This window comes from Phalacrocorax carbo, chromosome 1 (assembly GCF_963921805.1).
Source record: "Phalacrocorax carbo chromosome 1, bPhaCar2.1, whole genome shotgun sequence".
Lineage (NCBI taxonomy): Eukaryota > Metazoa > Chordata > Aves > Suliformes > Phalacrocoracidae > Phalacrocorax > Phalacrocorax carbo.
The window spans coordinates 200,397,222-200,420,607 of NC_087513.1; the positions used below are offsets into that span (position 1 = coordinate 200,397,222).

Here is a 23,386-nt window from a genome sequence, read left to right on the forward strand (position 1 = left end):
AGCAGCACACAGACAGTTTGGCAGTCACCAGGGACATTCTCTGCCCCAGGTTTGACAAGGATTTGAGAACAAGGATGTCACAGGCCAAAGCCGAAGCTCGAGTGGGCAGGATGATAAGATCTGTAGGCACAGCATTCAGGGGCTCCAGAGGAGAAGGAATTTCACACTTAGCTTCATTAAATACATGTCCCTGCAAGACAGGAAAAACAATCACTCAAAGCAGCTCGATTATAGTCACACAATGTGACATGGAGCCAGATGACATTTTCTGATTTTATTTGAAGGTGGCACTTTGAGACAAGGCAGAACAACTGAGTAAGAAGGGAGCAGGGGTCTTTGTGCCTCCCTCCCCCCAATTCCATGAACTCCAGTGCAGAGTATCAAACATAAACCAGGGCAGCCTAAAAAATTGCAGAAGGTATTTAAGTCAGAGGAGGGCAGGAAAAGAAAGTAAGAGTCTAAGATTTGAAACAATTAATAATGTTGCTAGAAACTTATTTTAGAAGCTTCAAGAGTGATGCAAAGAAGTCCTTGATATCTAATGATTATAAATGACCGCTTTCCAAAATCAGTGGTAATAAGTTAAACGTGCATTTTTTTATTCCTTGTATATTCATGCAAAATATGCAATAGTTAGTTTTTCTAGTTCCATATTTCCAAATGCGTTGGAGATTAATTATTGCAACACCCCAGAGCTTTGCTGATTAACTCCATGACAAGTGCAAGTTTCCAGGCCTACAGAGAAGTCCTTACCCCATCTTACATTTTAGCAAAGAAATGAGAGGGCTTAAATCCAAGGAGTTTCCCAAGAACTTTAACCACTCCCATTGCTTTATTTTTCACTTACAAAGTGATGGCCCAAGCTGTAACTAGAAATGGTATAAAGAACCTGATCCGAGGAAGTTCAGGTCACTCTTCAGACTAGGGAAATACCGCAAAGCTGCTACGTCCCCTTTCAAAAGTCAAATAGATTTCATCTGTATTACTGCACATCTCAAAAATAAAACCCACAGTGCTTCAGTTTAGAATGACATATAATTTATTCATATAATTCACAAGTAGTTGGACACTACTCAATTTAATCTCCATATGCAAGTGATTTACACATTTAATACTAAAATTGATTGCTTAGAAGGTAAAAAATACCATGGGTATGAAATGCCATGGTAGATGCTGTTCAATATACTACACAATCTTAGTGTCAGACACTTTCACTCATTCATGTTTTTAGAAAAAAGGCAGTATGCCATTTTAAACTTTTTTATAAGTAGTCTGGGAAACTCAAGTGGTTTTACTCTAAACCTTCTAATTGTTTCTTCCAGTTCTTAGGAACTGAACTGATAACCAAAGCAACATTTTCAGTAGTTAAAAAAAAAAAAAAGATTTTTGCTCCCCTGAATTCACCAAGCACAATGTGACCAAACAATGTTGCTTTCCAACATGTGACACAAAATACTAACCCCTGTATATTGAAAGGAATGTGCACAAATTTAGACCATGCTTCAGCATGGCAGTGTTGGTGACAACAGCCTGATCATATAATTTTTGGCCCCTGCCAGTATCCAGCAGTTGTGTGTTTGCAGTTCACTGTGAGTGCACTAGCATCACCAGACCATTTGGTATTCATGCAGCTGTGGAGTCTGTTTGTAATTCTGCATAAACTCTTCTCACTGAAACTTGTATCTCATAAGCCTCATTAATTCTGCATTAAGCATATATGGCTGCATGGAGAAAATTGAACTTTAATGTGTTTGCCTGCATCAGATTAAATTACATACGTTATCTTCTAGACAAGGTCCAAACACAAATTTTATAAGTTTTGCTTGAAATGCCAGTAGTTACCTTAAAACATACCAAGAAGTTAAAAAGCTTTCACAATACAAGATTCAGCTACTTATTCCACATATACAAAACACAGCTAGAGAAATACAATTCAACTGTCAATGTTAAATTATGATGAAAGTCTAAAAAAATAGAAAAACTCTGATACCTGGACATCATTTCAGAATGTAACACTGCATAATGCTACAATATGAGCGCCAGTTTAAAATGAGAAATTCCCAATGAGAGAAGCATAAGGGGTTCTAGTACATGTGACAAAAATAGATGTATACTGCACCAAAAACATGCATACAATCGCCATGGTCATTCAGTATGCTAGTGATGGTCTAAACAGTGATTTAACACAAGAGTGAGACAGTGTTTCCAAATAAAATCAAGTGAGTAACTACATATTGATTAAACTTTCTGATGCAGCAAAATGAGGGCACAGAGCCATCTCCGGGTTCTGGAGCTGTTTCAAGATTCGCTTGTGAAATTTCTCTCTGATACGATTGAACTCCATTATGTCCAGTGGATCCTCTTCAATCCAGAATTTGTGGAACTCATGCATTAAGTAACCTACAAAATAATAAAAAAGGAGAAGTAGAAGAGATAAATACAGTATGTAAAGACCACATACAAAATTAGAAAGATACCTGCAATTAGCAGTTATGATTTATACAGAGAATCCTGGTCACTAAGGTCTGACACCTCACAGCACTACGCAGGGACAAGACTAAACCCATTTTGGACAAACCCAAAATTTGATTAATATTTTACATTGGCAAAACTTCTCACAATAAATAGAAGTCACTAGTTGTCTTGACGTATGGATACATCAACTAGAACATTAAACTAATGAATAGGGGGAAGATGCTGCTCCACCAGCCTTTTGTTTATATTCAAGTTCTGCCTCACAGATAATTCCTCATGGGAACATTGCTTCCTCTCCACTAAAAAAGAGCATACTTGTAGGTAACATAACAGCTACCATCTTGTCTTTCTGTATTACCACCACTTCCTCCTCATGCACAATTTTACCTTGTGTGTGCATTAACCCTGCCGAAAATGTTGTTTAACGTTTATGCCTATGATCCTGAAAGGATGAATGATAAGGTGATGTGCAGAACCACTAGCTTTGGTAAGACATTCCTGTTATAGGAAGAAACTTGATTCCAAAGTGGATTTAATGTACAGGCTCTGATGAAGGCCTTTACGCTCTCAGTTCTGTGCCATCCTTCAACTCAAATAGTTTCACTGACAGGAAAAACGTTACATCCAGCACTATAACTTCAGTGACCTGGACCCTATCTCTTGATCTCAACTTCCACAGAAGATGAACCATTAAAAAAGTATAATCTTTCATCCTAACACAGCAAAATGTGCAAGGAAGTTTTCTGTATTCCAGAAAGTGAGGGCACTTGCGGTAAAAAAAGGCCTAATTGTTTTATACATTTATTCTATTATGTAACAATTACAACACACATATTTGTAGCTTAAATTTCAAAGTATATTTGCATCTTTTTCCCCCATCATCGAGAACTTCATTCAACAGGTACTTTAAGTACATCTTCAGTCTCTTTCATATATTTCAACAGCCATAGGCTGTTTCATTCCAAGAGAAGTTACTTTCAAAGAAAAGCTCAGTAAAAACCCTTTGGGGGAAAAAAAAAAAAACCACACAACCTATCTAAAATGTAAAACACTGTTAGACTTTGGGGGTGAAGGTTTAAGACATTTCTAAGAGGTACCTTCTGTACTTCAGCAGCGACTATGTTGAGCATGCCATTGAGCAATGCAGTGTCATGCATTGCTAGTACAGTCAGAGAAGGTAACAGAGGCCAACAGCAGTGGGCCAAATGCTCCCTGAGGGAGCAGAACGGTGCAGATGAGGTGATGTGGTGGATCAGCATGTAGGAGGTAGAACCACTGTGTTCTCTACCAGCAAGGCTGCTGGCTAGGCAAGGCTATTTTGACTCTCCAGTTCAGTCAGGCAGCCTGTAGGCATTTCATGCAGACTAACCATGTCTGGGTTTGAAGAAAGTTTGAAGTAAACCTAGGATGACTGTGGTGGGGTGAGGAGAGAAACTGCAAGAGCATAAGAGCAGGGATTTGTCAGACTCAAACAGTTAATCTCTGGATGGATCATCCTTGCTCCAGGAAAGTTTGTCTGTTGATGCTTCCTCTACAATAAAGTCCATTTGATAACCTCAAGCCTTTCCTAGGATGGCAAGCACAGCATGTAGGAACATCCACCACCTTTACTGGCCCATTATTACACCAGAGACCCACGCAAGTTTTATCCTGCTTTGTAACTCATATATGCATGGGCTGAAGAGCGAAGAGCTGTCAAAAATCAGCTCTCCCTCCAGTGTTGTCATGATGGACTGGCCACGCTGGTCAGACAACACACTGGTCCAGGGGCACAGCCCCAGGCTTTGACAGCAGAACAGTCCCTCCTTCCTGCAGCCAAGACTTTGGCAGTGGCAACAGGACAGTGTAACTGTACTAAAACATGTTGCTTCCTCCCCCAAATTCACAGTGGTGGGGATTTTAGCCTGGCAAGAAACCAGAACCAAGAACAGGATACAGAATCACACCATCATTTAGGTTGGAAAAGACCTTTAGGATCATCAAGTCCAGCTGTCAACCTAACACTACCAAGTCTACCATTAAACCGTGTCCCTAAGCACATCATCTACCTGTCTTTTAAAGACCTCCAGGGATGGTGACTCAACCACTTCCTTGGACAGCCTTTTCCAATGCTTGACAAATCTTTCAGTAAAGAGATTTTTTTAAATATCCAATCTAAACCTCCCCTGATGCAACTTCAGGTCATTTCTTCTTGTCCTATCACTTGTTACTTGGAAAAAAAAAAAAAAGAGACCAACACCCACCTGGCTACAACCTCCTTTCAAGCTGTTGTAGAGAGCAATAAGGTCTCCCCTCAGCCTCCTCTTCTCCAGGCTAAACAACCCCAGCTCCCTCAGCTGCTCCTCATAAGACTTGTTCTCTAGACCCTTCACCAGCTTCACTGCACTTCTCTGGACACACTCCAGCACCTCAATGTCCTTCTTGTAGTGAGTGGCTCAAAACTTAACATACTATTGGAGGTGCAGCCTCACCAGTGCCGAGTACAGGGGCACGATCACCTCCCTGCTCCTGCTGGCCACACTATTGCTGATACACAAGCCAGGATGACATTGGCCTTCTTGGCCACCTGAGCACACTGCTGGCTCACGTTCAGCCAGCTGTTGACCAAAACCCTCAGGTCCTTTTCTGCCAGGCAGCTCTCTAGCCACTCCTCCCCAAGCCTGTAGCGTTGCATGGGGTTGTTGTAAACCAACTGCAGGACTCGGCACTGAGCCTTGTTGAACTTCATACAATTGGCCTCAGTCCATCAATCCAGCCTGTCCAGGTCCCTCTGCAGAGCCTTCCTATCCTCAAGCAGATCAACACTCCAACCCAACTTGGTGTTGTCTGTAAATGTACTGAGGGTGCACTTGATCCCCTCATCCAGATCATTGATAAAGGTATTAAACAGAGCTGGCCCCAACACTGAGCCCTGGGGTTCAGTGGAGCACCTTTTCCTACTCAGCTCACTTAACTTCCTGACACAGTTGATATCTCCCACACATTCCAGGAACATCCTAGACTGCCTCCTCTCTGCTGTATTGTATTTCTAGCAGACATCTAGAAAGTTGGTCCCCCCCTAAGATATGGGAGCCAAACCAATCATAGTAGATGTACATTCACAAGGCCACGTGCACATCAGCAATGTGGCGAAAAGACAGAGTAACCCTTCCAATGAAAAGATGACTTAAAGATGCATAATTGGATATTTAGGTAAATACTTATCTTTGTTTATCAAGCCAACCATCACCAAAGACAAAAGCTTAGCAGCTAAACTGCCCAGAGTTCCCACCAGCCAGCCTATCTACAGCAGCAACCCAGAAACCATCGCTGAAGGGAGTGCTCTGCTACAGTGTGATATATGCCCACATAAGATTTTGGGTGAATGAGTCTTACTAAATACCATCTTGTTCTGAAAACCCTATAGTATTTAATGAGAGAGATGCATAGAACACTATTTCCCATTTATCCAGTTAAGGAATAAGAAAATGTTATAGCTACAAAGCAAAAAATCTGCTACCTGAACAGCCAAAGTTAAAAAATACCTGAGCAAAACATTTGCAATTGTCATAAATGTGGAAAACAGTGCATCCAGACTTCTTATCAGTTTCTTGCCTATACACTGAAAAGTATTAGAAGTGTTGTCCCCACTGTGCAAAGATGCACAGCAGGTCTGTGCTGTAGAAGGGATGCTCAAATACAGGGGAAAGGGCTGGGAAAGCATTATTTTGAAGGAGAACAATTCTATTGAAGGGCAGAGGGCAACACTTGAATATAAGTGTTAATATCTTAAGACAGTTGGATTTATGGGTAAGCCACCTCCAGACACTTTCTAAAGTACCTGTAGTTTCTTATTATTTAAAGACAGTCTAAGAAGATAGGAAGGTCACTTGTTCAGGCACTTGCTGGTTTTTTTTGTTGTTTGGGTTTTTTTTGTTTGATTTGTTTGTTTTACCCCTTGGTTTGGTAGTGGCATTCCATCACAACTAAAGAACTGAATCCATCCATCCTAAAGACAGGAGAGGAAGACTAGGCAGGTGTGATAGTTTCTGTGCTGTGTCAGCAGATTTTTTTCTTTTCTTTTTTTTTTTTAAGTATGGGCAGTACAAAAGTGTTAGCAGGAGTACAAATTATGGATTTCCCTCTCCCCTGCCACTTACAGAAGGTCTGCTGAAAGTGAGTTAGTGTTGGTGCTTCTGGAGCAACATTGTAGAAATGGGTCTTCAGAGCTCCACTCACAAGCAGGTTGTACGCGAGGTCTGTTATGTTAATGCCCACGATAGCAAAAGAATAGCTGTAATAAAAAGAAGCAGCAATATTTGTTAAGAGTTTGTCTTCTTTCAGCACACTCTAAGAAACACTGATGACACTGACAATTTTGTGTGCTACTGAGTGGTACTAAATCTCTCCTTTCCGAGCTTCCAGGGCGGTGGGGGTAGAAAACAAGAAAAGCATTTATCCTGCTTGCTTTGTACACTCTAATGGCAGTGTTTCCCTTGTGAAACATATGCTCACAGTGAAAACAGGAGTTTCATCACTGTGCCAGCATTTTCAGTGGAGCAGCACAGATCCATTCCTACGGAATAAGAACAAGCCCAGGCACCCCCGTGCTTGCCTCTGACACAAGGCAAGCACTCCACACGGTGGCTGTGTCTGCAGGATGACACATCATTTGCTATTTTAACCCAACTGCCCCACTGGAATTCATTACCCACAGTTAGGAACATCAGGTTTCAACAATCAGTCCTATAAAGACACTCATATGGCTGAAAAGCCTGTGAAAAAAGATCCAGCTGAGTCACCTCCAATTTCTTCCTAACAGAGAACTAGATACACAGGCTGGAAAACAGGCAAAAACCTAAATCATAGCATGCTGGAAACAGAAATAAGAAAAAAATCAGACTTATTAAACAAACCCCATCCTGCAAAGAGATCAAGATCAACAAGGAAAATGTATTTAGGCAGAACAGAACTCAGAAATTGGAAGATACTTCTTAATTTGTGAGCCTGTTGCATAAAGAACTTGACATTTCTGGTAGTGACTATCTCCCAAGAAAACAGATGATGTCCCACACTGACATTTAGTGATAAAAGCAAAGTTCTTTAGTTGGTCAGTGATTTTTCTTTTTTTCCTCCTTTAAACACAGCTGTCTTCTGTAGACTGTCCTGGGTATTTTTTCCGATTATCTGTGTCAAGGAAACGAAACTACTTTCTTTTTCTTTAATCTTTGATATATTTCAGGAGGAAAATACAATAATTAAAGGTCCAGAAGTTAACTGCAATGTAAGGCCTAATGGCAAGCTTCACAGGAAAACGAAATATGGGCATTAAAATATTTTACTACAGATTTTCAGATACACTCAGAAGGAACATCCAGTTCCATACTCATGAATAATGCAGCTACACCAAACCCACTCCTGAAGGAGAAAGGGAAGAAATAATAGCGAGATTTTCTGTTATAACAGGAAAGCAGATTCAGGATCTGCTTCCTGAAAGCAGATCAGAATCTGGCTCTGACAGTAAGAAGGGAGACTTGATCACATTATGTGTTAAGAAGAATAAAACAGATATTCATCACTGCACTATTCATAGCATACAAAGAAAGCTTCTCCTTGCTACATTTTAGTGTTATTTTTCTTAATTCTTACTTCAAACTGTTTTTCACGTAATTTTTGATCAAGATCAAGGTGTGGTTAAGACAGTACATGTTAGTATGGACACTGAGTTTTCCTTTAAAAAGTAACCAGGAAACACCTTTTACCCCCTCATATATACAGCATCATTGTTAACTGTTGTGTTTGTGGCAGCTTTACAAAGATCTTTAAACTTACCCTATTGCCTTATCAAACTTTTTCTTCTCCCATTCAGCTTTGCTGAATTGGCTGAGGGACACAAAACAAAAATTAAAATCCAGATATTGTCATGCATTACTAAATGACAAATATTTTCTTTCATTTTTTTTTATATTATAACATTGACTGAACATGGTATTTTACCTCCATTGATCTGGCTAATCGCATTTAACTCCACTTCTGACTGAATGGATTGGTATAAAAGGACTTGAAATGGATAACTGGCTGTATAGTTTTGCTGATAAACTTGTCTCATCATTATGAAGTATGGACCTATGTCAAGACTCTCATCAGGTAAGAGCCGGTTATTTTCTATACTGGCCACAGTTGATCCACTTCAATTAAATCTAGGCTATACAAAAAGTTGAAAATATTACATTTCTTTTAACTAATCAAAAACGGTTTTAGCCTTTTGTCTTTTCAAAGATATATGTGACACTCATCACTGGAGGCATGATTCATCTGAGGCAGCAAACATGACAAATACTCCAATAGAAAGTTTTAGTGTCCGGCAAATTAGAAACTACTCAACGGCCAAAAATAAGGAATGGTATTTCCTGTTATTTAGCAAAATAATGCAGACCTTTTCAAGGACACAGGTTCCACCCTTAAAACAAAATTAGTTAGGGGACAGATTGATTTTAGACTAAATTTCTGCTATTTAACAATATTTTCTTTTAAAAGAGCTGTGTGATGCAGCCAGTCAGCCAATATCCCACTAACCAGGTTTTAATCTGCTCAGATAGAACAAGTTTAGCAAAAACCATTGGGTGCATTTATCACCAGCTAAAAGCAGGCATGGAACTGACCCTAACCAGTGGGCTAAACTTAGACATGCCTGTGGAAGTTTTGCCTTGGTAAGGCAGATCAGAATTTGTAAGCTTTAGATCCCAGGTTGTAGACAGCTATGTGTGAAAGCGTTGTTCTTGGACTATAATAAGTATCTATTACACTAAAAACAATCCCCTAAATTTCATGTAAATACAGTATTTTAAAGTTGTTGCCATTAAGTATTAAAAATGCTAGTGGGTCCATACCCATCCTGACCCGAGTGTTACGAGGCAGCATGCGTGAGGACAAAACTTCACCTCCTAAATGGCTTAGCATTCGGGAATACATCAGTCTTCATTCATTCCCTAAAATCTTAACCATCTTTGTAGGCTGTGGCATAACATCAGTTAAAAAACCCCAAGCAACCATTGAATAATAAAGGTGGCATATATAGGATGTGGACAAGCAATACAGTTCAACAGAAATAGAAATTACATTGATCACTATCACATTAGAAATCAGCATGGCTGCTAAGCAACCACACCAGGAAGAACACCACGGCACCACAAGCAACATTTATCTTCTGCTGAATGCTCTTTCAAGGGATAGAAATTGCACATGCTCGCACAGTACCCCAAGATGGCCATTGGTAATCAAACATGTAAATGAAGAACACTAATGTGTTCCAAGCGCTTTTTTGTCACAGAATTGCCATTGGGAACTTAACCACAAAATACTGAGGAGATCAAAGACTTCACAGGATTCAGATGTGAACCTGCTATATGGATATCTAACATTAGTGGCAGAATAAAAAAAAAATTATATTTTAAGTCAACTGATTACTATGTAACTGGCTAAGAGGCATCTCCCCGCCCAATAATTATGGAATAAATCTCCTATTCACAAGTCATTCACAACACAGTTTTTTGCCACTTGAAGGTACCTGATCTCTCCACAGCTGGGACAATGGACTAGCCAGGTTAGACCCATCATTAGTCAAGGCAGACAGAGTATGTGACTATAAATGAAGGGACTCTAAAGTGGTACTAACAAGTCCTTGGCCTAGACTACTTTTGATTTTCAAGTCAGTCGCAGCTGTTGTGACCATAGAGGCACTGCTTGGACTTTTTTCCTACAGGTAAAGGTGACCCAAAATTTGTTTGTTAAGCTTGGTACTAAAAAGGTCTGAAATACAGTGCTTTAGTTGCATCAAGCAAGGTTAATTTCATTCTTTATATATAAGCATGCTCAGATGTACCCAGTCCTGCACCATCAGCTACATTTGAGTTAACTTTAGAGAACGGAATATGGATCTCTTGGTGTTGTAAGAAAGACTTTCAGTTTATAACACGCCAAATTGCAGTATGGCTAGATCTTTATTTACATGTAGGGTCTCATAAAACTAAGAGAAAAGAAAAAAAAAATACCTTATTTCCTTCTTAGTGACTTCCCTTCATTATGAAAAGACAAAAGAATTAAAAGGTAAATAAAAATACAAAATCACTTGAAATTATAAGTGAAAACATTTAACACTAAATTTAACTATTTCTAAGATTCAGTATACAAGTTTGCCTCTTGGACTGGATCAGTTTTCAGGATCAGTACTTGAAAACAGACAGCATGTAGCAATACCCAAGCAAAACAAGAAAACCCCAAACCAAACCAAACAACCCCAACAAACCAGGCCCCTCCCCAAACACCAGCCAGCACAGTGTGCTCTCAAGTTATTTTTTCTGGTCTCAAGCATTACCTGTATTTAGGCTGAAGAGAATCAGAGAGAACTTGCTGAGCTATCTCAGTGTCCCATTCGGCAAAATACCTGCATATATATATATGTTTAGGGTGAATTGTTAAAGAAACACAACAAAAAAAAGCATCTTAAGTCATACTCAGCTGTCCATACACACCCTTTTTCCCCTCATAGAGAGAATTTATTTTACCAAATGTTTCCAAGTTCTGTAACTACCTGCAGTAGATACAAGGGCTGGAGGAAGTAACAGGTATTGATCAATGTCCAAATTACCCACCAGATATAGTACCAACACCTGGTGTGTGTGAGGTGGAAGGGAAAAGTGACGTAAACTCACTGCTTAATTTTGAATATGGACAGAAATTGAAGAAGTAGTCCAACTACAGAAGACTGCCATCAGCGTCTGCATTTCAAGTGTTTTGCCTAAGAATTCAGCATGAAATTCCCAAACAAGAAAACCGAGCAGTAACATAACCCTCCCACCTACCCACTTCCAGAGCATTTTTTTAAGGAGATCTAGCTATTGGTGAAGATAGACTTTACAGTTTCTTTAATGTGGGAAGAGAATGTTAACTTCCTGTGTCACAGAGAAACTGAAAAAAGGGTTTAGCAAGTGTATTACTGTGTTGAATTAGGAATACCGAAAGAAAGGAGACCCCTTCGAGAAGGGAAACCCTCCAAAATTTGAGTTAGCAAATGAATTCTTTCAGTTTTTTATATGAAGCCCCTAACACTTTTATAAGTTATTCCCATATTGCTAAAAATCTGCAAGTAACACTGCTTTTCATTACTTCACACACACATAAACCCATCTACAGAGGAACATACTTACACCAAGTTATATAAGCCCAGGAGACCCATCCCTCTGAAGTCTGTTTTAGGATCGTCACCTTGGAAACCAATTTCACACCACTGCTTCGAAATCCTAGCTTTCAGTGGCAAATTGGGCTTCAAGCATTTCCACAACTAGGAAGATTACAGGTAAAACATAATTAAACTTCCACACATTATTATGGCTTTTTCTTCTTTTAAACCATGATGTTCTGATGTAACATCACTGCATTGCTATCCCAGCAACCCAAACATAAAATCAAATTAAATTCCTGGGTGGGGGGCGGAACCCTAAGCAACTCTACATATTGCAGACGTTTCAGCCCTTCAGACCTTAGCGGTAGCTGCTGTTACGTCTTGCACAAGAATTTGTTTTGTTCATGCTTTGTGCATCAAACTAGCATCTGCCTCCGTAAGTACAGAGACAGGAGTGGGCTGGAATTTGGTTGTAAATCACCGATAGAGCAGCAGGCAATCAGCCCTCAGGTCCCTGAGGCTCTTTGGCAATCTTTTTTCCAGCATCTTTTGCAAGTCTCTGGAAGGGTTATAAATCAAGAGTGCTGACTTGGCTACCACAGTGCTGAAAAGCAAATTGGAGAACATAAAAAAAAAATCCATACAAGAATAGCACGTGCCATCTTCATATTTAACTAAGGGGTGAATCATTCATTGATCTCTCTCAAAAAAAAAAAAAGACAAAGTGATTTAACAAGCCAGATCCTCAGCTGGAATAAAACCCCTCAGCTGCACTGGTCCAGCAACTTCAGTGCCTAAATATCATGTTGCTAGGCACCTAAAAGCAGCCTAAATTGATGTGTCTGACAAATACGCACCTTTCCACATACTTCATGTGCCATATCACAAACTCACCCTTTCCAAAGTATATTAAGAAATCAATGTTCTCCATAAGCCATGGGTTGGTGAGTAGGGCCTCAAGAAATGCACTTATACAAAGCCTACCCAAGACTTGTATGCACATTTCCCAAATAAAAAACCCAGAATTGCTAAAATTAATGTAATTTCTAACTGCATTTAAAATGAAGTGTGTTAGGTTAAAACTTTAATGATTTCACTTGATATGACTGTGAAAAGCATCAGTGTTTAAATCATATTTGCTATCTTTCTTGTTCATCCATTGACAGTAAATACAGTATTATTCATTAGTTCAATCACATTAAGTTAAGTTTTCTCTCTTTCATAAAATGCCCTCCTGGTAAACACGAATAAGTGATAGATATTAAGTACTTGAATTACCCACTGCAGAGATCACTGAGCAGAATATCTAGAAGGAATGAAAACTAACTAGCCTATTCTTTCCAAGCATGGGTTGGAAACCAAATTAAACCCTTGGACATATTTCCATTTGACATTGCAAAATTTGCAGAATTTGTAAAAGCAAAACACCTGCTGTGAACAAGTGCTAACACACAGGTTACACTGGAGGCAAATGGTGAAACTGATACTGTCTTCAACACTACGAATTTTACAGCATAAGCTGAACTGCTTAATCTCCCCTCAGACAAACACCCAGTTTCTATTCTGCAGTTATGTTTCTAAAGCACTTACGTGACTACACATCATTGCTGACATGACTCTCAGGAGCATCTAAGAACCAGGACCTGGCCCTCACAGGCTGTGTGGCCATGAAGGCCACAGCCAGCTCCTCAGTGCTTCTCACCTGTGATCCCATTCTCAGACCCAGCTTCTTGCTCTCTGGGCAGTGTAGATGCCCAGTGTATTTAGGAATGCTTTTCTGGAGCCAAAGGCTGTCCTTAAACCTGCAGCCAGGTATCTAGGATTTTCAGAGACCAACACTGTAGGCTGGCACCTGAGTCTCCCACCTCCAAGACACAGGCTTCCTCATTGGGTCAATCAGTGTGGCTCACACTACTACCAAGAAATTTGTACTTTTGGCTGCACAGGGTCAGGACTTGAATAGGAGGAGTCCCTCTGCCCCATCCTCCCTGGTGAGTAGAGCACTCCTTCAGGGGCAGATCTGGGTTTTGATGACTCCTCAAGGAGACTCCCATCTCCCAGCAAGGAGCCAACCCTAAAGACAGCCTTCCAGACACCTACAGGAACATGCTGACCATTTAAGGCATTTTTTAGAAATAGTTATTTGCATCCTTAAATGCTTACATAAGATGCCTACTGGGATTTTTGGAAGTGCCTAGAAGTCCAGGTAACTAAGGTAACATTTCCAGAAGCTCCCACCTTTAACTTGTGTAAGGCACTACACTGCAAACTGCAGCGTGGAAGACAGCTTCGTCATCACATGCTGTAAAAATCCCAAACAACAAAGTTGGATGGGGACAGAAGCAAAGGAAGTGTTTAAGTTTTCAATATTTTGTTTAAAATAATAAAAAAATGAAACAGGTGTTTTCATAAGACATCTGAAACTTCTGTAAGAAGGCATTTTGCTTGTAGATAAGCTCATTGTAACTTGCCATTTCTCTGAAGCATCTTGCACCAGCTATGTCAGAAACAGCTAGTCCCTGCATTTCTTCTGATCCTATCAGACTATTTTTCACCCCTTTTATTCTCTCAATTCCTTTCTAATGTAAGAGCTCTCTAGCGCTCCCTCTGCTTATTGCTTCAAGATCATCTTCCTGAAAAAACACCTTTTATTATCTGCTCTCGTGCAGGGCTTTCCTAAAAGCATGAAGTAGGATGTAAAACCCAATTGGTATGACTTTCATCATTGTGCATGTATTATTTAAAGAATGGTTTAATTTTGTTTTCATTTGAAAAATATACTGGGCAAATATAAACATGTAAGTCATCATATCCCTGCCTTCCATCCCACACAATGAAAGCTAGAGATTTGCCATTGGGATACACAGAGAGCAGCTTCAAAAATACAAGAGATTAAAGAAAAAAAAACAACACATATTTATTCTGGTTAAGAGAGAAAAATACCCTTCTGATGTTGAAGAAAGGTGTACTGAAGTAGGACATAACAGCTCTGTGCTATGAGCTCTGGAAAAGTAGCTGTATCTACAGTAAAAGCTGGGTAGCCAGTGCCTAGACTTAGTCCAGCCAAGGAACACAAACTCATCAACCAGGGAACAAGGTCCTTGCTTCGCAAGTGTTACACACAGACTAAATTAATATGCTGTATAGCCTTATCTTACAACAGGTACATGATGGAGGAAAGCGTCGATACCTCTCAATGCTTTAAAGAGGTTTACAAACCAGGCCATTTGGAGCTGATGAATAAAGGATGCCCTCTAAGTATCTCTTAAGCACCTACCTTCAGAAGCATTTCCTCATGTTGTGGATTCTCTGAATCATATGGCTCTCTGCGCAGCTTTTCAACCTCTGCAATCAGATTTCTGTATCCCACAATCTGCAGCAGGCACGCCTGAAGAGATACTCCCAGCCTGAGTGGGAGAAAGAAGCAACATAATTTAACTCAATCATATGCAGCCATGAAACAGCACTACCACGTGCACATTCATTTAATTCACAAGAATAATGTTACATCAATGAATTGATAGTCTAACACTTTAATTACAATGGGAGAATATCCAAAAGATCAATATTAAATGAAATGAGGCCTTGTGAAACTCAGTCTTATTTAGTGCCTTCCTTAGATAATAAAATTTAGGATTTTTTAGAAATCTGAACGGTGAATTTTCACACATTGAAATCTCATTCTAACTATACACAGCAGCACTGAATGCCTGCTACAAGCGCATTGCTGAATCTTTCCCCTCATTCAAGTGGCAGCTTCTCAAACAATGCCCTGAGACTAGAGATGTGAACTTAAAGGATGGGGGGGGTGAAGGGGGAAGGGGGGAAACTCAGCAAAAAGCTAAAAATAATCATCTTGCTTCAATGCCACAAAAGCTCGCATAAAGAAGCCAAAACCCAGAAGTAATACAGTTCAAAGATCTGCCTCTAGGCAGCATTTTTTTCAGTCTCGTGTTAGGAATCATCATAATGGCTTCTCCTTTCATTATAATGCAGATTTTTTGTTTCCTTTTTACATTTCCTGGTGCATTGTGGAAAAAAAAACAAAACCCAAAACCAAACCAAACCCCAAAACCCCACCACATACATGGCTTCCAAGGCTTTAAATTACAAAGACTTATTTAGTTTTAAGTTAAGATTTTATAATATTCCATACAAGTTATGCAGCACAAAACTGCCATGCTCATAAGAATATGTAATTATGTATGGGAATAAACACTTTAATTTTTAATAATGTCTGAAATTATCTGAATGCCTAGTATGAATTTGCAGGGCACAGTTAGATCCATATCCTCATTCCTCTGTGGAACACAGACTGCACCGATATTAAGCTGCACAGGTTCCTCATCTCTCATCTGATATGCTGAAACATTGTTTATTCCATAATACTGTTAAGTTTTCTGAGCAGAAGGATTTTTACTGCTTATCTTTTGAGATTAATCTACGGAATCAGAGATGTCATCATTAGGCCATTTCTCTTGCTGCAGTTTCATGCTATTTGTGGCTGTAACCCTTCCGGAATAACCTATGCAGTGTTTTCCCTCCTTTACTATTTATTGGATTCTTTTGCTGGGTTTGTTGCTTTGGTTTGTATGTTTGGGTGGGTTGTGGGTTTTAATTTTTTTATTTAAAAAAATAACCAAACCCACACACTTCATTTGCTATACCCTACAGTTTTACAGAAAGGCTGCATTTCAAAGAAAGCCTGACAAGACTGCATTTGAATTGTTGTAGTGCATCACTAAGCCTCAGCCATAATATTTTTATCTATTCAATAACCTCAAAATAGTTTAAAGCAGGACACCACAAGCAGTGGCAAAGCAGAGCAATTTTATAATAGAAAAATTAAATACATTTTTAAGTTCCAAGCTGCACAATATACACAAAGCAAGCCATACTTGCACTTTATCTAAAGCCAAATGCTTTGTGCAATGTTATTCAAGGCGGGACAGGACTAGTTTCCCCCCTCTGCTTTTTCCTGTCCTCCTTGCCCCAGCAGCACCAAGCAGAGTGCAGGGGTGAGCTGCTGATGCCCCCTGCCTCCTCCCTGCCACCCCTGTGCTGGGGGTGGCAGCTCTCAGAGTACAGGAGCAACCTGCCTGGGCTTACACCCCACCTCACGCAGCTCCAGGTACTCCATGAGACAGAGGTGAGTCCCAAACTGGGAGTATTTCATGGACTGCTACTGCAGTTAGCGTAGACTGCATGGGTCACCACCTGGTTATTCAATCTGCTTGCTCCCACCACGACACATACACACTGTTATCTCAGAGGCATTGATAAAGGGCCTCCCTCTCTTCAGGTCACGGCAGCCCACAGCATTCAAGAACAGCTCTGTGCAAACACCCCTGGGGTGCTAGTTCAGATCTGCAAAGATGCTACAGTAACAAAAATGACTGCTTACAGATTTGCAGAAACACATATAGCATGACACATGGCCCCTTGTCCTTACCCCAGGAGATTTCAAGTCTCTACTATGCAAGGGAAGGTCAGAGCTTCTGAACAAGATGGTTTGGATACAGGGATTTTTGTGTTCAAGAGTAGGCAAGCCAATGGATTTTCATTAATCCTGTCTAAAGAAATAGCTGACCTGCTTTTGTTGAAGTTTCTGCAGAAAAATTTAGTATAAAATGAACAGTGCACATATAAATTTTCAGTGCAGATGCTTGAAGTTGAGCAGGACTATGATTAATTTAAGGAGCAAGTTAGGGGCAGGGTGCATTTCTATTTATGTGGCACCAGCTTGCACATCCCAGGCCCTTATTTTCTCACTGTTTAAAAGACATATTTCACCAAATTGGCAGAGGGGAGAAGGTAGGGGGTCATATGGGCAAGGTCCTGTGAAGTGACATCCCTGGAAAAGCTCTGGGCCCACTCCCAGAAAAACTTCATAGGGATTCTCACCTATGAGAATGAAATATTTTCTGTGTTTTGTTACCCCTATTTTCTTGCCTTCTTCAATGGTTGGGTTGCCATTTTTTCAGTCCAGTGGACAGCAGTCATGTCCACAACAGTTGTCTCTCAAGTTAGAGAGACACCCAATGTGCTCTATTTCCTTTATGATCAGTGAAGCCTCATTTTAAGACTACCCAGTTACTGTCCTTTTCACTGGGGGGTAGGCTGGGGAGGGGCCATTCCTGTAACGAGACAAAAAAATATTGTCTTTTCCAACTAAGATCTGGGGTTTTGTTGTTGCACCAAGACCTTGGCACCACCTTACCTGTTGACGCTGCTGACCGCTTAAAGAAAAGTGGGTATCAATTTATAGATGCCCATTTTGGATTATGTACATAAATTTCAAGTTTGGGAAGAGGAGTGAACTGATCACCTGAATAATACAATCCTCAACATTTCTCCCACCAACTCCTAAAGTGGGAAGACCATCTTGTGCCTTAAGATAGGGGCTGAGAGTTAAGGCAACCACAACAGTGTTATCACTTGTTCTTGAAATACATGCTTGTAAATTTAATGATTTGTCATTAATGTCAGTCTCTTCTTACCACTGACATCTTGTAGCATTAAAAGAATATCAGCTATGTTGTATCATTAAAATTTGTGTTTGGATAATTAAAGACAGTTTTAAAATATAAACCAGTATACCGTTTATATCAGTTCTAACAGGATGATTCTTCCGTACTCAAAAGACTGCACAGAGCCTGGCTAAAAGCCATCACTGTCACTGCCAGGACCACCTGCCTCAGTCGTATTTTATCCCTGGGGAAGTGGATCAATGCATCAACAATATACTAAGACAGCATGATTCAGGAAGCAACTAGGTAAAGAGACTCAGGACTTCCTTGTTACAGTCATCATAAAAGATCATTCATTTTTCCATCAGCTTTTTGACAGCAAAGCTTAAGTTAGAGTTTTATGCTGAGAGACAGAATTCATCTTCAAATTGTGTGCCACAATAGCTATGGAGAACCAGTTCTCCATGGACCTAAGCACTGAAAAAAATCAATAATTCCCACATTTTTTAAGGAAACCATGAACTTACTGTGGATTTATATCTGGATTAATCCTTTTCAGCTCCATGATGTCATCTATAGTTTTTTCAATAGCATCAGGGTGGACACTTACTGAAGTTTGCAGCCGCTAAAAAGAGGTTTTAAAACACATGTTAATTCTTATGGAAGCTGTTATTCAATAGGAGTTAACAATGGTAAATTTGATACCCAAAACCTTCTAGATTAAGAACCCAGAAGACCCAACTCAATATACGTACACACCTTTTCAGTCTTTTAACCCTACTGACTGGTTTCAGAGCATTAGCCTTGAATTGCTTTGCCATGCCCTTGTAGCCAGTCTATCACATTTCTGTTGCAGCTGCCAGTGAAGATGATCTGCACTGACGCCTTTGATCAAGAAGGAGCTTCAGACCATCCGTGGAACAGCTAGCCTTCATTGGACACCCCCTCTCCCAGCATGTTGCAGTAACACAGTAAAACATTTTTCTTTTCTCCTGGAAGTTCAGTATCCAAAAAAAATCAACATGCTTTCAAAAAAAATTAAGAGGTTGAACTTTCTAGTGCTTTGTCTCAAAACTACACAGTTGCTTAAATCCAGGCTTTTAAATAAGATTCCGCCTTTCTGTTTGTGCTAGAAGTATGTTTGGAAGCACCATGCTTGAACTATGAGCTATGTGACACCGTTTTTGGTAATGCCGAGGTAAGCTTTTCAACATCAGTGATTTTCATGCCAAAGAGAAATGAATGGCTGAGTGATGCTGTTTAACATATACACAAGTGCTTTGTGAGGAGAATTTAGGATATCACAACCAGTGCTACAGTGAAAGGATGAAGTGACAGAGACTCTTCTCCATAAACATATTTAAAGGTAAAGCAGAGAACAAAGTTGTCTTGGCTATCTAGGTACTGCTGCCTTCAGCCTCTTTTGTCCCTGCTTTCCAGACCAAAAAAAAAACCACAACACTAAGGTGGAAAGTGTGTAGGTGACTGGCTGCAGATTACAGAAATTCTAAGACAGGATGAGGAATGAAACCAAGAAACCCCAAAATTACAACACATCACCCTTGTCATCTCCACCACAGTTTGTTGCCCCCTTGATTCCATCAGTACCACAGTGTGCCTGTCCCTGGGGCACAGGACAGTCCCCCTGACTTTGCAAGATCACCAGCTATTGTAGCCACAATACCCTCTTCGGTAGAAGACTGTTTTAATGTAAAATTATATCAAACCTGGAAGTTATTTTTGGGGGGTAATCAAACAGCAGACTGAACAAACCAACTGCACAGGACACAATAGAAAAGGCGAATGATGGGATCTTTCACTCACCTTACTTTTTGAACCTTTCAGTGATGCCTCTGTAAGAGAACAGTATTTGAAAGCAACATGTCAGACAAGTTAAGTTTATATTGGATTCATTTTACTATTTATTTATCAGAATGAAGTCAAGCTATTTTTAGCACATGCAGAAAGGTACAAAAGCATGCAGAACTAAGTACTTTGCAGTTACCTATTTTCATAGTTCTGGCAGCTCCAGGTTTGGTACTGTAACAGATCCTTTGCAATTCACATCGACCTGTTAGTTTCCTGACCACGAATTTCAGGCAGCGCCACAAACATTTGCAGTAGAAGTACAGGCATACCTGGACAAACATCCTGACAAAAGAATAAACCTGAAAATAAGAGTCTTAAGCAGAGTTTATTGAAAAAAGGTGACCACCCAAACAGAAGTTACTTCCTCACCCCAAATTCCCAATGCTTTAAAGGTGCCCTTAAGCAAAGTGGCATTCACACAGCAAACACTTATACTGGTAAGTATTAAATCATGCTTTTTAGTCTTAGTTGACCAAAAAAAAAAAACCACGCACAAAGCACCAGAACTGGAAGTACAGAATAAGTCAACTCCAGAGTCCTCAAGAGAGTATTTCTAGAAAACTGCTTGTCCCCTTAAAATAAAAGGGCCATATAGTTTTTACTAATGCTTTGGGGAAGCAGGACTACATGAGAAGGGAGCACAGCTCACCCTGTTATCATAGCTACTGAGGATCCAGGGAGCCACTACACCCAGGCTTAGCTTTGTCTCTGCACCAGCTGCTCCAAGCAGAGTGGCTGATATTCCTGACAAATATGAATCACTACTCATGTCAGGTCCCTAAGAGTGATCATTAAGGAAAACAAAACTTGCCCCCTTCAGGAGAGAAGATGTTTAAGAACCTGTCCTGAGGACTGCCAGTTCTCCCCAAGATTGGCTGTTACAAAGCACGGATGTGGCACAATTTCTCAAAGTCCAGAACTGACAGTAAGCCAAAGAAGCCTTTATTTTGATACCGCATCCAGTTTTGAGCCCCAGTGATACCAGACAGACTTTGACAAACTGAATGTACTTCAGCAGAAGCTCCTGAGATGGTAGGGCTGGAGCACAGACACTATGAGGAAAGGCTGGGAGAGCTGGGCTTGTTCAACCTGGAGCAGAGATGTTTTCAGGGGGACCTAACAGCACCCCCAGTGCCTGTGGGAAGATCGCAGAGGAGACAGAGCTGGGCTCTTCAGAGTGGTGCAGGGCAGGAAGAAAGGGATGGCAGTCATAGGCTGAAACTAACAGGCTCAGCCTAGATACAGGGAGCTTTTCCCCCCATGAGGACAGTCAGGTAGTGGCACAGGTTGCCCAGAGAGGCTGTGCAGTCCCCTTTCTCAGAGCCTTTTTTAAGCCCTGACTGGGTACAGCCCTGAGCAACCTGGTCTGACCTCAGAGCTACCTGCTATGAGCAGAAGGTTGGACCAGAGGCCTGCTAAGGTCCCTCCCAGCCTGAACTATCCTGGAAAAGGCTGCATACATGAGAAACGCTCTATTTTAAAGTTTGTTAGCATTGCAGCTGCTACTGAAGCCCACACACCACTACCATAATTACATAACGCACCCCAAAAACAGATTTCATGGGCTACAACTCATTTGGACACAATTTAGCTTTCTTGTTTCTATAGCTATGAAGGTACAGATCCTGCCATGTCACCCAACTGTCAACCCCCACGGTGTGCACCTGGACTCAAGGTCGAGCAGGATCCACCCAGGGCCCATGGGTTCAGAAGCACATCTCAGAAAAGGCAAATTGCAAAGACCTGACAATGGGAAAATTGCCATCTGGCTATGGTCCTGTGTGACTGGCTCTAGGTGGCCCTGCTAGAGTAGGGTTGTTAGACTAGATGACCTCCAGGGGTCTCTTCCAACCTCAACCTCTCTGTGATTATATTTTTATATTATGGGAAAACATCAGTTCAGCTTTGATATGCTAGTTGCCATTAAATAGTCAAAAATAATTCAGTCCATTATGTTCTAAGCCTGTGCGTATGCATACTCATCACTAGCCCATTATCTCCTCCACATGCTGTTGATGCTTTCAAAGGACAGTTATTTGCCAGGAGACTCTGTATCATCCTTTTCAATGGAGTGTGCTGGTTATTCTGAAATACTGAATTCCAGATACTCAAATCAGTTACAGTTTTAATAAAAAGCTTGAAGAGCTCCATCACTTCCTAAAACATCCTGAAGGGCATGGTATAGAAGGACATTCAAGGAAGGGAAGATAAGTTAACTCATGTTATGTCCACACAGGAGTTTAATCTGCTTTATGTTCACTTCTGCTTAATCCCCTTTGAAGAAGGATTAAGCTAAGGAAACTAAAGCCATTTTAGATATAAATGGAGAGCATCCACACTAGTATTTAACTGAATTAACTGAAAGTGTGAAGATAAAGAGGATGCTTTAAAGGCTGTTAATGCTCCCAAACACCTGCATGCAGGCAACTGCCTTGTCTTTATGCAACAGGAAGCCTCTATTTTTTGATACATAGTGAAACCTGAAGAATGCGGAATCACTCCCACACTGGAATCAAGTTTCAGACAAGCAAAGAAGTTTCAGCTGCTGACACTGAAATATTTCAGTGTCATCCCCTACCAAGACTTGCCAGAACACACTATTGTGAGAAGTTCATACATACTTCACAGCAGGTGATGATCTTCAGTATTAAGAACAAGACCAGTTATCAGGAGGCAAGTCCATCATCAGCCAAGCAGCCATTCTTTAAGTTTCCAACAGTCAGAAGTGTAGACTCAGTTAAAGAGTCAATCTCACATGAAGTCCACTAATGCCTTCAAGTGCAACCTTGAATAGTGGCTTGAAATCCAGAGGTTAACGCTGAGCATTTTGGTTCTCCAGTGAGCATTTGATATCAGTCTTCACAGATTTGACTAGTTCACCATCACTGAAGAATCCAAACACACAACCTATAGCCATCCTTAAGACAGCCCAGCTCTGTACTCAGGCTGAAGTTCCAGAGAAATAAATACAAGAGATGAATGCCAAACTGGAAGGTGAAGCGTAGTAAAACAAGGTTCTGGCTGGGTTTCCACCATACATTTGTAGTTGGAAGTTAAGCTTCCTTTCTTTTGGACTGCTTTGTTTCCAAAGGTTAGGTCTCTATTAGAGCAACTCACTACCCAGAGATCTCATTTATATGGAAAGAAAGGATGAAAGACCTGCTTAACTTACTGTTAACAGCCCACGTGAGAAGATTTCCCTCTAATGAGCAGGGCAGCTCCCACAAAAAACCCCACAACTCCTTTAAGAAAGTTCATACCTACATTTAATTGCCTCCAGAGCTGAAACCTCACAATCCATTTAATTACTCAAAACCTTGTTTCTTACTGTATTGGGTGATGTGAATACGTTTCGGGGGGGTGGGGGGGGAGACAGGGTAGGGAGGGAAGGAAAAAGAGAGAGAACAATGTT

At 40.5% G+C, this 23,386-nt stretch overlaps 1 protein-coding gene across 5 annotated transcripts in view; it reads right to left on the reverse strand.

Moving 5' to 3' along the window:
* Positions 1 to 1,016: 1,016 nt before the first annotated feature.
* ELMOD1 (ELMO domain containing 1) overlaps positions 1,017 to 23,386 on the reverse strand; it is a 46,485-nt gene continuing 24,115 nt past the window's right edge. For 4 of the 5 annotated variants that reach the window (XM_064441260.1, XM_064441259.1, XM_064441261.1 and 1 more), the window contains exons 3-12: positions 20,111 to 20,256; positions 19,930 to 19,958; positions 18,633 to 18,730; positions 14,913 to 15,042; positions 11,661 to 11,794; positions 10,829 to 10,897; positions 10,506 to 10,529; positions 8,287 to 8,337; positions 6,615 to 6,748; positions 1,017 to 2,400 (exon numbers count right to left, since the gene is read on the reverse strand). In XM_064441260.1, the coding sequence (XP_064297330.1) occupies positions 2,228 to 2,400; positions 6,615 to 6,748; positions 8,287 to 8,337; positions 10,506 to 10,529; positions 10,829 to 10,897; positions 11,661 to 11,794; positions 14,913 to 15,042; positions 18,633 to 18,730; positions 19,930 to 19,958; positions 20,111 to 20,256 (988 nt within the window). In that variant the 3' untranslated portion in view covers positions 1,017 to 2,227. The remainder of the gene's footprint in view (positions 2,401 to 6,614; positions 6,749 to 8,286; positions 8,338 to 10,505; positions 10,530 to 10,828; positions 10,898 to 11,660; positions 11,795 to 14,912; positions 15,043 to 18,632; positions 18,731 to 19,929; positions 19,959 to 20,110; positions 20,257 to 23,386) is intronic. The other variant, XM_064441263.1, reaches the window with a different exon arrangement.